This window comes from Trichosurus vulpecula, chromosome 5 (genome assembly GCF_011100635.1).
Source record: "Trichosurus vulpecula isolate mTriVul1 chromosome 5, mTriVul1.pri, whole genome shotgun sequence".
NCBI classification, from domain to species: Eukaryota; Metazoa; Chordata; class Mammalia; order Diprotodontia; family Phalangeridae; genus Trichosurus; species Trichosurus vulpecula.
Window position 1 is genome coordinate 139300692 of NC_050577.1, and position 14518 is coordinate 139315209.

General features: G+C 37.8%; 1 protein-coding gene across 2 annotated transcripts in view; it reads left to right on the top strand.

Moving 5' to 3' along the window:
• The window catches only part of TMEM168 (transmembrane protein 168), a 56659-nt gene that overhangs the window by 7689 nt on the left and 34452 nt on the right, over positions 1 to 14518 (top strand). For both annotated transcript variants that reach the window (XM_036760462.1, XM_036760463.1), the window contains exon 2: positions 1287 to 2541. In XM_036760462.1, coding sequence (XP_036616357.1) covers positions 1414 to 2541 — 1128 coding nt within the window. In that variant the 5' untranslated portion in view covers positions 1287 to 1413. The remainder of the gene's footprint in view (positions 1 to 1286; positions 2542 to 14518) is intronic.

The window sequence follows — 14518 nt, forward strand, 5'->3', positions numbered from 1 at the left end:
CAAAGTGGAGTCAGAAAGAGCCAAGTTCAAATCCAGCATTAAACACTTACTAGCTATGTTATCCTAGGCAAGCCATTTAACTTCTACCTTATTTTTTTTTTCTCATCTGTAAAATGGGGATAATAATAGCACACCTACCTCTCTGAGTTGTATGGATAAAAGAGAATAATATTTATAAAGAGCTTTTCAAACCTTAGAGCCACGTGTGAATGCTCACAATCTTATCATAATAATAATAGCTAACCTTTACATAGCACTTGAATAACTAATCTCTTTTTATTGAGTACTACCATATACCTTAGTACTTCAAGGCAGTATTTTGAAATTGGTAGATGCTTGATACAGTGTTGGACTTGGTGGAGTCAGGAAGACTTATGTTCAGACGATTCCTAGCTGTGTGACTCTGGATATAGCACTTAACTGCTGTTAGTACAGTTTCCATATGTTTAAAATGAGAATAACAATACCTGTCTCATTACAGAATTGTTATGAGGACCAAATGAGATAACATTTGCAAAGTGCTGTACAAACCTTAAAGTTCTATATAAATGCCCACCATCATCTTCAAGGATTTTGTTGGTCTGGATACTCCCTCCATGCCTATTTCAAATCCTTCTAATCCTTGGTACATGATCTTTGAGAGTTGCTGTGGCCAAAGAATTCATAATATTACGGCCAACCTGCTGATGAGCTAGATTGGTTCTCAGATGGCCTTTGAAATGGACGTTACATGAAGCATTTCCTTCTGGTCTCTAGAATCCCTAATTTCTTTTAAAACTCATCTTAAGTACAACCTTCTACAAGGCATTTCCTAATTCTCCCAGCTGCTAGTACCTCTGCCTCTCCCATTGCCCCTTATTTATTTTGTGTATACTTATTTATGTACCTATTGTTTCTTCTGTTACAGCATAAACTCCTTCAAGGAAAGTATTGTTACATTTTTGTATTTGTATCCCTAGGACCCAGCACAGTGCGTGAGGTATAGTAAATGCTTAATAAATGCTTGTTGATTTATTGACGTTGCAGAATTTACTGTTACAGTTACAGCCTTCAGGAGCTCAGAGTCATCTCCACACCTGATGAGGCATCAAAGTTGTACTTTTGCTGGAGAAGAATACCAACGTAAATTTAGTATTTTCTTTACTATAAATATACACAGATGGCTAAAATCATGTGACAGAAGAAACAGCAATTCATTTTTATTTATGTTACATTATTTTGTACAATGTAAGAATTACCTTGAAAATAAATTTAAAATTAATAAAAATCTTTTTTTTTTCTTTTAGGTCTCCAAAAAATAAGATTTCTTCTGAGGAGATGGCGAAGTAGGAGCTTGCAGATTCTCTGGATTTCCTGGATGCAGTGCAAACAGTTTTTACAGTGTGGAGAAAAGAGCCTTAATTGCCAGTTTACATGTGCAGATCACTGCGTTACTGTATTAGTCATTGTCTGTATATGGCAATGACAAGACTGGAAGAAGTAAACAGAGAAGTGAACATGCATTCTTCAGTTCGATATCTTGGCTACTTAGCCAGAATCAATTTATTGGTAGCAATATGCCTAGGTCTTTACGTAAGATGGGAAAAGACAGCAGATTCCCTAATTCTGGTCATCTTTATACTTGGCCTTTTTGTTCTTGGGATTGCCAGCATTCTCTATTATTATTTTTCAATGGAAGCAGCAAGTTTAAGCCTCTCCAACCTTTGGTTTGGATTCTTGCTTGGTCTCCTCTGTTTCCTAGATAATACACCTTTTAAAAAAGATGTAAAGGAAGAAGTGACTAAGTATTTGCTCCTGACTTCCATAGTATTGAGGATATTATGTGCTTTGGTGGAGAGAATTTGTGGTTGTGTCCGTCACCGGCCCACTTTACTGACAACGGTTGAATTCCTCGAGCTGGTTGGATTTGCCATTGCTAGTACCACTATGCTGGTGGAAAAGTCTATGAGTGTCATCTTGCTTGTTGTAGGTTTGGCAATGCTGATTATCGACCTAAGAATGAAGTCATTCCTAGCAATTCCAAATTTGGTGATTTTTGGCATCTTACTGTTTTTTTCTTCATTGGAAACACCTCAGAATCCAATTGCTTTTGCATGTTTTTTTATCTGTCTAATTACAGATCCCTTCCTTGACATCTATTTTAGTGGACTTTCAGTTACTGAAAGGTGGAAACCATACTTGTATCGTGGAAGAATTTGTAGAAGATTTTCTGTCATTTCCATTGGCTTGATTGAACTTACTTTTTTTATTCTTTCGGCATTTAAGCTTGGGAACCCTTATCTCTGGTACTTTGTAATACCAGGGTTTTCCATTTTTGGAATTTTCTGGATGATTTGCCATGTTATTTTTCTTATAACTCTTTGGGGGTTCCATACCAAATTAAATGACTGTCATAAAGTCTATTGCACTCACAGGGCAGATAATAATAGCCTCGATAGAGTAATGGCATCTAAAGGGATGCGGCATTTTTGCTTAATTTCAGAGCAACTAGTTTTCTTTAGTCTTCTTGCAACAGCAATTTTGGGTGCAGTATCTTGGCAGGTAAGTGAGTATTCATCTGTTTCCTCTTGTATAATTATATTATTTTAACATGATATTTGATAAAAGGATGGTTTCAACAGTTTAATTTCAATAAAATAAATATTAATTGCCCACAAAAATGTAAAACTATAGAATTCCTGCCCTCAGTCTAGTAGGAAGCTATGACACATACATAAACAAGTATAATTCATGATAACTACATAAAAGAGGCATAAACTTAGTGATACTCACGGGGGCAATCAGAAAATGTTTCCTGTAGAAGGTGGATTTTGAGTTGGGTAGGAATTCAGTAGTCAGAAAGGAGAGAGGAGAATGCTCCACAGACACATAGAAGGGAATGTAGGGTATAAGTGTTCCAGTTTGGTTGGAATGTATGCTACATGGAAGGAAGGAGTATAAAATAAAGTTGAAAAGACAAGTTGGTACAACATTGCACAGCCTTATTCAGTAGACACTAGGAAGCAATTGGAGGGTTTTGATATAGTTTTCTGATGTGATGAAGACTATTGGACTGTAGTGAGTAGAGTAAGAGTCAGGAAAGTTGCAGTCAGAAAATCTGGCCTTGAATCCTACCTCTAGCACTTTCTAGCACTTACCCTAAGACCTAGTTTCATTTGTAAAATTGAGTGGCATATATATTTACTTCATTGAATTGTGACACTCAAGTGAATGTCTGTAAAAGCACTCTGTACTATAACATGCTATATAAATAGTCATTATTGTTATGATTAGTACTTCAATAATGTGAAGGATTGATGAGAGGAGAGTAGATTGTGAAAGTAGTTATAAGGCTATTATAATAATCCAAGCAGGTAGTAATAATATACCAAGTTAATTGAGAATTGTAGAGTGAAAGTTTCTGACTTTCTGTGACCTAACTTTAGTCTTGATAATGTAATTCAGCGTATTTTTCAGCAAACAACAAGCAATGTTGTTCAAACTTGTACTTGATTTTACTCCCCACATTCTTCTCTAAAAGTTTCAGTGGGGGAAATACTGTGATTCTTCTTGGGCCTACCACTTACCTTAATGTAACGTGACAGCAAATGTCATTTAAATTGACCTATTGCCACAGAAGGCATGCTGGGCTTTTCCCTGAAGTGGGACATTTAATTTCAATTCAGTACACATTAGGTACCTGCTATGTGCTGCATTAGTTAGTCAACAAGCATTTATTGAGTACTTATCATCTGCCTGGCACTATGCCATGGACAAAAACACATTCTGTTGGGAGAAGAAGGTAACATAAATTTCTATTCTGTGCTACTATACATAGTGTTGTGTCAAAAACATTTGCTGTGGTGAAATATAAGCCAGAATATAAGATCTTTTTGGTGTTGTATCACAGATACTCTTAAAGGAATTATTCTTTGTGCAGATGTTTGTTTTGTTTTGTTTCTCAGTATGGTTCATGAAAAACTTCTAATGGTCAGTCTAACATTGCCCAATAGGCCCTGAGATAACTTGCTACCATCATTAACAGAAAAAATGTTAAATTCATTTTTGGATGCAAGAGAAAACTTACCAAAAATACCTTCCTTTAGTTTAGTTGGCTTACATACTTTCTGTCATAAAGTCTTTTCTGTATTAAGTGAGGAAAAAAAGCAATTTAATTGAACAAACATTTATTAAGTACCTGTACGTTCTAGATTTTGTGGATAAAATGGTGAAGAATAACATACCAATTTTGAGTGCTTTAGACTCCAGTAGAAGGATATATTGCATACAAAAATAACCACAGGCATTCCTCAGAGATATTACAGGTTTGGTGCCATACCACTGCAATAAAGTGAATAGGCAATAAAGCAAGTCACATGAATTTTTTGGATTCCCAGTGCATGTAAAAGTTGTTTTTACACTATACTGTAGTCTATTAAGTTTTCAATAATATTATGTATTAAAAAATGTGCATGCCTTAATTAAAAATACCTTATTGCTAAAAGAAAATGCAAAACATCATTTGAGCCTTCAGCAAGTTATAATCTTTTTGCTGGTGGAAGGTCTTGTTGATGGCTGCTGACTGATCAGGGTAGTAGTTGCTGAAAGTTGAGGTGGCTGTCAATTTCTTAAAATTAGACAGCAGTGAAGTTTGCTGCATTAATTGACTCTTCCTTTCACTTGAACACTTAGAGGCCATTGTAGGGTTATTAATTGGCCTAATTTTGATATTGTTGTGTCTTGGTAAATAGGGAGGCTGGAAGAGAGGGAGAGAGATGGGAACTGAATGGCCAGTCAGTGGAGCAGTCAGAACATACACAACGTTTATCTATTAAGTTCACCATCTTATAAGTGCGCTGTTTATGACACTCCAAACAATTACAATAGTAACATCAAAGATCACTGATCTCAGCAGATCACCATAATAAATATAATAATAATGAAAAAGTTTGAAATATTGTGAAAATTACCAAAATGTGACACAGAGACATGATATGAGCACATGCTGTTGGAAAAATGGCGCCAATAGACTTGCTTAATGCAGGGTTGCCACAAACGATCAATTTTAAAAAATGTATTATATGTGAAGCCCAATAAAGAGAAATGCAATAAAATGAGGTGTGCCTGTATAACACAAGTTATAAAGTGCTGTTTGCATAGAAGAGGCCTAAGAGCTTTGGGCTTGAAGGAGTAGCTACTAATAGGGAAAGGATGGGGAACTGGTTCCAAGCCTGGGGGAGACCATGTTTGCAATGTACAGAAGCAGGAAAGGACAAGACAAGATTATAGATTAGTAAGTAAATAGTTCACTTTGGCTGACTACATACAATCTGTAAAGAGGAATTGAAGCCAAATTGTGTAAGACTTCGAATACCGGGATAAAGAGTTTGCATTTTGTCCTATAGGCAATAGGGAGGTCTCTGAAAATTTATGTATGTGAGAGCCGAATAATCAGGCCTCTGCATTAAGAAAATTATTTCTGGCAACAGTGTGCAGATTTTATTAAAGAGAGGAAAGACTGGAAGTAAAGAGAACAGTGAGGAGGCTATTTTGAGAGTGTAGGTGGGAGAGCTCATGAAGAGGGTGGTGACTGTGGAAGAGGCAATGGGGTGGAAGAACAAAAGGACATGACAGCTGTTTTAAGAAAGGTGACAGGTTATTTAACCAGATATCTGAAAGAGTAATAGTATTGTACCTTAGAGAAATTAAGAAGAGGGTCGGGTTTCAGGGGAGAAAACAAGTTTAGTTTTGGACATGAGTTTGAGATGTCAGCTGGACATTCATATGAAAATGTTCAGCCAACAGTTGGAAACTAGGGGCCTGGAGATAAGGAGTAAAGTAGATATGGAAATAGATTTCAAATTCATTCACATAGAGCAGATAATTGAAACCAAAGAGGTAGTTGAGATTGAGAAGAGAGTATATATAAAAGGTCCCCATGGAGAGAGCTTTGGGGGATGCCCACACACATTCTGTGAGATGAAGAAGAAAAAGGAACCAGAGAAGAAAACTAAGGAGCAGTTAGATAGGAGAACTAGGAAGGAGGATACCAGTGACACCAAGGAGGAAAGATTATAAAGAATTTCTAGGGCAGTAGGTGTGGTGGTAACATCGTCAACTAGGATACCAGTGACACCAGAGAGGAAAGAGCATAAAGAATTTCCAGGGCAGAGGGTGTGGTGGTAACATTGTGAACTATAGCCAGATATGTTTCATTAGTTAAACTAGAAAAAATTAGTGACATGTAAAGATCTGTGAGAGGGATTCCTTCTTCCCCTAAGGGACTCCATTTCTGGGCTCATATTGACCAGTTTTAGTTCTGGGAAAGTCTGACCTCCAAAAGAGGGCATTAGGCTATTCTTAAACTTTTGGGATTCTTACACTTAAATCCCAGAGTAGAGCCTAGAGAAGGTCTCTAAAGCAAAGCTAAAGCGTAACTTATTTCCATGACTTCCCCAAAAGAGGAATAGCCAGTGATTTATAGAATCCCTTCTAGAATGGTACTTGATATAAAAAATAGATCATATATAAGACGGCTTTCTATCTCCTCCACCACAAAGAAATGTTTACTTACAACATGAAACAGTAACCAGTTGTTTCGATTATACTTTCCTAAAGACATTGCTGTTTAAAACGTGAAACAGTTTATGGGACTGCTGAATATGTATTTCACTTTAACTTCACTTATTAAACTCAGTGTATACAAAACTAAACTCATTACCTTTTCCTTCCCCTCTTCCTTGCTCCCCTTTCCTAATATTCCTGTTACTGTTACACACACTCTATCCAATCTGTTGTTGCTTGTTTCTGCCCCCTTCTCTCTTTTGAGACTGTCACCACCTGGTATAGGCTGTCATCACTTCGTTCCGGGATTACTGCAGTAGGCTGCTGGCTACTGTCCCCTGCCTCAAGTCTCTCCTCACTCCAGTCCATCTTCCACTCAGCTACCAAGATTGATCTCCCTAAAGCATAGGTCTGATCACATCACCACCATCACCACCACCAGCCCCTTTCAGTAAACTCCCTTGGCTCCCTTTTGCCTCTAGGATCGAATATGAAATTATCTGTTGGCTTTTAAAGTCCATCATTACTTGACTCCTTCCTGCCTTTCCAGTCTTCTCATACCATACTCCCCTCTCCATACTCTATGCTATCCACTGATTCTGGTCTCCTTGTTGTTCTTCACACAAGACACTCCATCTCCTGACTCTGTGTATTCTCACTGGCTGTCCTTCATGCCCGGAATAATGCCCCTCCTGACATCTTCTTCCTGGCTTCCTTCAGGTCTCAGTTAAAGCCTGACTTTCTACAAGAAACCTTTCCCAGTCCTTCTTAATTTTAGTGCTTCTGAGACTACCCACAATTTATGTGTGTGTGTGTGTGTATCTTGTTTGTACATAGTTGTTTACATATTGTCTACCTCATTAGACTGTGAGTTCCTTGAGAGCAGGACTGGGTTTTTGCCTGTCTTTGTATCCACAATGCCCAGCACAGTGTCTGACATCTTCACTGTTGGAACAAACCACAGAAGGTCCATAATTTTTGGCAAGCTAGAGTATGGCTTAGCATTTCATCTGTAGTATTCTCCTGGAAGTGGTCATTTTCTACTCTAAGAAGTCCCTTCTGCTGGGAAATTTGTACCTAGACTCAGGAACTCTCAACTGATGAAATTGATGCCAAGACCAGGAGCATCCATCTCGGGATTGCTATTCATGCCACCTATACTCAAAGACAAAACAGAAAGAACTCCTAGGTTCATAAGATCCATTATCATATCATAGGTCATGTCCCACTGCCATGGAATTCAAAAAGTCCTAATGCTTGAGGGAGATGGGAAATAGAGAAATATCCTGTGTAAGAGAGGTTACTCTTCTTTAGTAGTAGTAGAAACACTTGTCTTAATACTGTTCACCAACTTCCTTAAGATCAAATTTCTCACTTTCAGTTGAGCAGGGCTGGAACTTGTCACTCTCCCCCAAACCAGTCAGTTCTGAAAACTCCCCAGAGAAAAGTGTTAGTGCTTTGCTTACTGTCCACTTCCCAGAACTCTGGCATCTTTATTGGTATCTGGGAGGAGCTACATTGACAAAAACAAAAGTACTTAATATTCTAGGCAAAAACTGATGGCAAAAGTAATTTTTCGTTTTAATTGAACCGATGTGAGGAATTTGGAGTATGGAAACTCCCTCCATTCATTAGATTGTCAGTTTACAGTCTCTGAGAATTACTGAGGGTGATAAGATATTGAATCTCTTGCTCCAGATCGCATAACCATCATATGTCACAATTTTAACCAAGAACTTTTTCAAGGCAGCCACTCTACTTCTTAAGTCAAAGCAACAAGCATTTTATTAATGCCACCCTGTGCTAAGTGCTGGGGATACAGAGAAAAGCAAAAACAGCCCCTGATCTCAAGGAGCTTACATGGGTGAAACAAAATTGTAAGACAGACAAGATATATGCAGCATAAATTGGAATTAATCTCAAAGGGAAGTCACTAAAGGAGATTGGGAAAGGCTTCTTGCAGAGAATAGGATTTTAGCTGAGATGGAGTTTGTAGGACCTAGCCAGCTATTAGAATGCTCTATCTTGGAGAAAGGGCTCTCTTGCAGGTAACTTGGTGCCACATCATTCAAACAACCTGTTTCTGGTGAGGTTTTCATACTGGCAGAGCAATTACCTACTGTGGGTCTTTTAAGTCAACTCTTTACATGAGCATTTGTAAAAATCAAAAATAGAAATAATGCTAATGAAATTAATATTTATATTTACAAATATGTAAATTGTGGAGAAACCTAATTAATTATAAGTTGTGTTTTATATGATTGTAAGAATCTTCTGAAGGAATAAGGGTCTGGACCCTTTAGGTACTGAAGTAGAAGGAATCATTCACCTAGACTAGAATTCGTTAAGAACTACTATAGCTGCCCACTGCTGTATATTGCCTCTTAAAAAGACAATTCAGATTTAGTAATTATAATGACCAGTCCTGTCTGTCCCTGAGAATAGTTGAGGAAATACATCTCCCATCTTGTATTGTAGAGGTGGAGGACTCTCTATAAAATGTATATGTTGTCAGAGAGGTTGCTGTGTCACTTGGTTTTGCTTTACTGTGTTTTTCCCATTTGTTTCAAAGGGAGGCTCCTAGTGGTGGGGAGCATGTTTGGAAATGACTGATCCATAAAAAGGTTTAAATAAAAAATAAAAAAGACAATTTAGAGACACTGGGAGAAAAAGAGAAAATGCAATAACTAAAGCTGAGTCAGTTGGAACAATTAGTGTTGGGTGGGAGTAGTGTGAAGGAAGCTATTTGTACTTTTCTAAAAAGCAGCTGACTATGAGATAGAACAAAAGGGGTCAGAAGTTGTGAAAAGATTCTGGGATAGCTGGTAGGTGGGAGAACAATAAATATATATTTGGAGAATTGGTGTGGTAGCAGTTAAGTTAGTGACAGAGTGATCCCAGCAGCTTTTTCTTTTAACCCTTGTTCCAACTAGGCTATTTCATAGTTTAAAAGTAGAAAAAATGAAGAATTTTTGTGCCAAATTAGCAGAATTTTTTAACCTTATGGAAAAAAGTATATTGAAGGGTCTATTCCTACTTTACTTAGTTTCCTGTACCTAAAGTAAGCCTATTCATTTCATAGGTACACTACCTAATCAAACAGGTCTAAGCATAGCATCGAAACAGATTGTTTTTATTATGAACTTAACAAACACCAAATAAAATGAGCATTTCTACATACAAAGTAGAATAGAAAAAGAGAATTATACATGAACCTCTGTCTTCTGTACAACTTGTTTTTCCTTTTAACCATAACATAAGTTTAACACAGGCATGGCAACTTAAGAGGATATGAAAAGCCAACATAGAACTTGCCCTTAAAATACTTTTGAGTGAAGAAAACATCTTAGAACTGCAGAGAGAAAAGTAAAGGAAGAGCCCATTTTAGAAAGAAAACACTGTTAATCCTGGTATATTGTAACTGAATTTTTTATAAACTGGCAATGTAAATTAGTTTGATCTTCTTAACTAATGTCAAGATATTACTCTTAAATGTTAATGAATAAGTAATTTTGTAATGTGGACAATGGAAATCATTAATCCTTATTTCAATCTGAAAATGTTTCTGATGAAAGTATTGTCCAAGTGTTGCTGAGAAACTCATCTAATATTCTTTCCATATTGGGTTTTGTTTTGTTTTTACTAGACTTCTTATATCATCAGTATAGAGAACTCCCCATGAGAACCCTTCTCTAACAATGCAGATCTAGCTGTACCTTCAGTGTTGGAGTTGCCTGGTGTACTGAGAGGTTAAATAAGGCCACACAATTAGTATGTATCTAGGAGGAATAGGAAGAAAGGTCCTCCTGAGTCTGAGGCAGCTTTTTATCTATTTTTTGCCTAGCTACCTCTTTTCCATATTGGGTACACATAAACAATCAGTAAGTTGACAGCTACAGTTACTCTTTGTACTGTTTGTTGATTTTTATACCTTTGCCATTTGATCTCTTGGATAACATGATTCCATTGTAAATTCTATCACCAGATTCCAATTGCTGCATAACAGGACAGTTTTCTTCCCAGAAGCTAACATTACACCATACTTTTGAATTGCTTAAGTTTTCATAGCACTTATGTCTGTCTTATTTATCTTATTTGAATTTTCTATTCTGGAGCTGTAAAGGTATCCATTCTGTGTATTTGGGAAAGTACTTTGAAAACTAAAGTCAAGTCAACAACTTTTAATGCATGTACTACCTTTCCAGTTTTCTTACACCTCACTCCCCTTCACATACTCTGGTGACACTGACCTCCTTACCATCCTTAGACATAACACTGCATCTCCTGACTCCAGGCATTTTTGCTGGCTTTCCGCCTATGCCTGGAATGTGCTCTCTCTCATCTCTGCCTCCTGGCTTCTTAAAAGTCTCATCTGAAGTCCTACCTTCTAAAAGAAGTATTTCCCAGGCCTCCTTAGACTGTGAGCTTTTTGAGAGCAGCAACTATTTTTTTATCACTTCAAACAGTTCTTGGCATATAGTAGGCACTTAATAAATGTACCACTTATCAGTTTTGTGATTTTGGAGAAGTCATTTAACTTATTTGGATCTCAGCTTCTTTATCCATAAAATAAGAGGATTAGACATTCAAAAGCCTTTACAATTCTATAATTCCTGTGCCCAGCCCAATGAATCTGGATTGCAGCAGTCTTTGTTTTCTTGCTAATGAATCCTATGTTTTGACATTTGAAGCTGAGTATGTTGGAGCTAAAAAGGCATTCCAATTGACCAAATAGAAATCTATCATCATAGGAAAATTACTAGACTCAAGACAAAGGGGAAAAATTTTCCTTAGAATTCTAGAATCCTTTTTTATAACCACTACCAAAGACAAAGCAGTTCAGGGAATGGTAATAGAACTTATTCCAGTGGGGTAGCAAAGATGTAATTGCAAGCAGGGTGGGACTTTTTGCTATTTTTTGTTTTGGAGTGCTTCTCAGCACTAAGGCAATCAAGTGCCTTTGAGTCTTGCCTTTGTTTCAGTCAAGAGGCTTTGAATCGGGACTTTTTGATGACCTGCTTAAGTCATGGGAAAGCCTAGGTCACATGGGTTTGAGTCACATGGTTGTGACGCCCTCTGACCCTGAAGAAGTGTATATAACTCTGAGGTTAGCATTTTGCTTGGGGCTCACTCATTGGAAGAGTGTTCCTGTGACTTGGCCAGACAAGACTGTGGGTAGCCATTAAGGAGTGCTCCCTCCCTCTGCCCGGCTTTGAAAACCCAGATGTTGGTGCTTCCCTCTCTCTGGTAACTATGTATGTAATATCATAGTTAGACAGCTAGAAGCCTGTCTGTTGATTTGTGTTATTTGCTCTGTTTATAATTTCTGCTTGTAATTTCTGTTTGTATTCTTTCTGAAGTCCAGGGTACTGGCTTTTCCCCCTGAACTAAGAGAATGATGTATGTATGTTTGATTAAAATAAGATTGTTAACCCCTTGAAGTTGCTTTCCTTCAGAAAAGCAGATCAAAGAACCTGTGCTAGCAACCCTCCTGTGTGCTGGTGCTACAGTGGCTGCAAGTAACGTTGTTATATCAGGTCAATATTGAAATCATTAATTAAGGTGACTGATATCCTTGGGCAACATTGACTCGTTCTATAGTATCAAGGTCTTTGGACAGTATTGGATTATTCTGCTTAGTTTTTGGAATACTACCCATGTTATTCAGATAACAGATGTTCAAATCTTCTTTTCCTCATTCTAATTTAATCAGTCAGCAAACATTTATTAAACACTTACTACATGCCAGACACTGTGCTAAGTACTGGGGAATACAAAGACAGGCAAAAACCAGTCCTGCTCTCAAGGAACTCACAATCTAATGGGGGAAACAACATGTGAACAACTGTGTACAAACAAGATATACACAGCAACAACAACAAATTGTGAGAAGTCCCACAAGGAAGGCACTATGATTAAGGAGGACTAGGAAAGGCTTATTGTAGAAAGTCACACTTTCGCTGAGACCTGAAGGAAGTCTGGAGGAAAAATAAGGAGGGACATCATTCCAGGCATGAAGGATAGCCAGTGAGAATACACAGAGTCAGGGGAGGGAATGTCTTGTGTGAGGAACAGCAAGGATACCAGAGTCCCTGGATAGCATAGAGTATGAGGAGGGAAATAAGGTGTTTAAAGACTGGAAGGGTAGGAAGGGTCCAAACAGAGGATTTCATATTTGATCCTGGAGGCCAAAGGGAGCCACTAGAGTTTATTGAAAGGGACTTGTGGTGGTAGTGGTGGTGGTGGTAACAATGTGATCAGACCTATGCTTCAGGAAGATCAATCTTGGTAGCTGAGTGGAAGATGGACTGGAGTGAAGAGAGACTTGAGGCAGGGGAGAACAACCAGCAGGCTACTGCAGTAAACTGCAAAGATAATGAGTTCAGCTTTGGACATGTTGAGTTTAAGATGTCTATGGGATATCCAATTCTTAATGTCCTGTAGGCCAGTTAGAGATGCGAGACTGCAGCTTGAGAGAAAGGTTAGGGCTGGATAGACAAGAGAATCATCTGTATAGAAATAATTGAATGCACAGGAGTTGATGAGATCACTAAGTGAAATAGTATAAAGGGAGAAGAGAAGAGGGCCAGGATGGAACCTTATGGGACACTTAGTGACATAATAAGGATGAATATCCAGCTAAGGAGACAGACATGAGATTAGATAACCTGGAGAGTTTGTTGTCATGAAAATTTAGAGAGAAAAGAGTGATCAGTAATATCAAAGGCTGTAGAGAGTTCAGGAATGAGAAGGATTGAGAAGAGCCAATTAGATCCGTCTATAGTTGGGGATCTTTAGTAACTTTGGAGAAAAGTGAGACTAGACAGTTTTTAAGAGAATGAGAGAGAAGGAAATGGAGACGTTTGTAAGCAGCCTTCTCAAAGAGTTTAGCCACAAATGGGAGGAGAGATTTAGGATAATAGCTAATGGGACTGGATGGATCAAGTCAGGGTTTTTTGAGGATGAGGGAGACATGAAGCAGCCAGTAGAAACTGAAAATTAGTGAGAGAGTAGGAAGGATAGAGGGGAAATCTGCTAGAAAAGATGGCACGTTTGCCTTGGCAAGGAGAAGGGCTACCTTTTCATGTGAAACAAGTGAAGGAGGAGATAGTTGCAAAAGTTTCCTAAATGATGTGAGGTGATGAGGAGCTCTTTGTGAATGGACTCAATTTTTGCAGTGAAATTTGAGGAAAAGTTCTCAACACATTGGGGAAGGAGTAACTATGAAAGGTATGAAGAGGGATAAAAAGGTTCAGAAAAACAGCAGTGGTAAGTGAGATAATGAATCACTGCTAGAGGCCTTGCCACAGTGAAAGCCCACTTGAATTCACATACTTGGAAATGAAATATTTCAGGAATATGTGATTCTGTATGTGTAGGTAGTCTTTCTACCATCACAGATTATGTGCCTCCCCCTTCCTTGGTCACTTGCTATTTTTAAGTTATTAACTTCTAAAATTCATTGCTGGAATTCCAAGTTTAAAGCATATTTTTAGATGCTTGTCTGAAAGCATGTATATATTGGGCATTTATTTCACTGCATATACTAATATTTAACATATGGAACATGGATCTGCTAAAACAATATAGATGAAATAGCTTAATTAACTGAAAGTCCCCACTAAGGCTGGACATTTGGTAGATTGTCCACGCCTTTGGAATTTCAGTCCCTGGTGTGTCTATATATGCTTTCCAATGGCATGAGATACTAAGACCCATCTGTTTGTTCCATCCTTGCCAAAGTGTTGGTTTTCAGATTCTATTATTAGCTTTAACTTTGTAGTTGGATATGTAAATATGCCCAAAGGTTCAGTGGGAATGTCATATAAATGCTAGTTGATGATAATATAAACTGCTCTTCTCTTAATTGAAGCCCAGAGTAACTGCCTATGGCAAAAGGTTCTGGCATACCAAGTGTTGCTTGTCCCTCTTGTTTTCTTGTTCTGTATCCTTTGCTATGGCTGTTGTGAGAGAA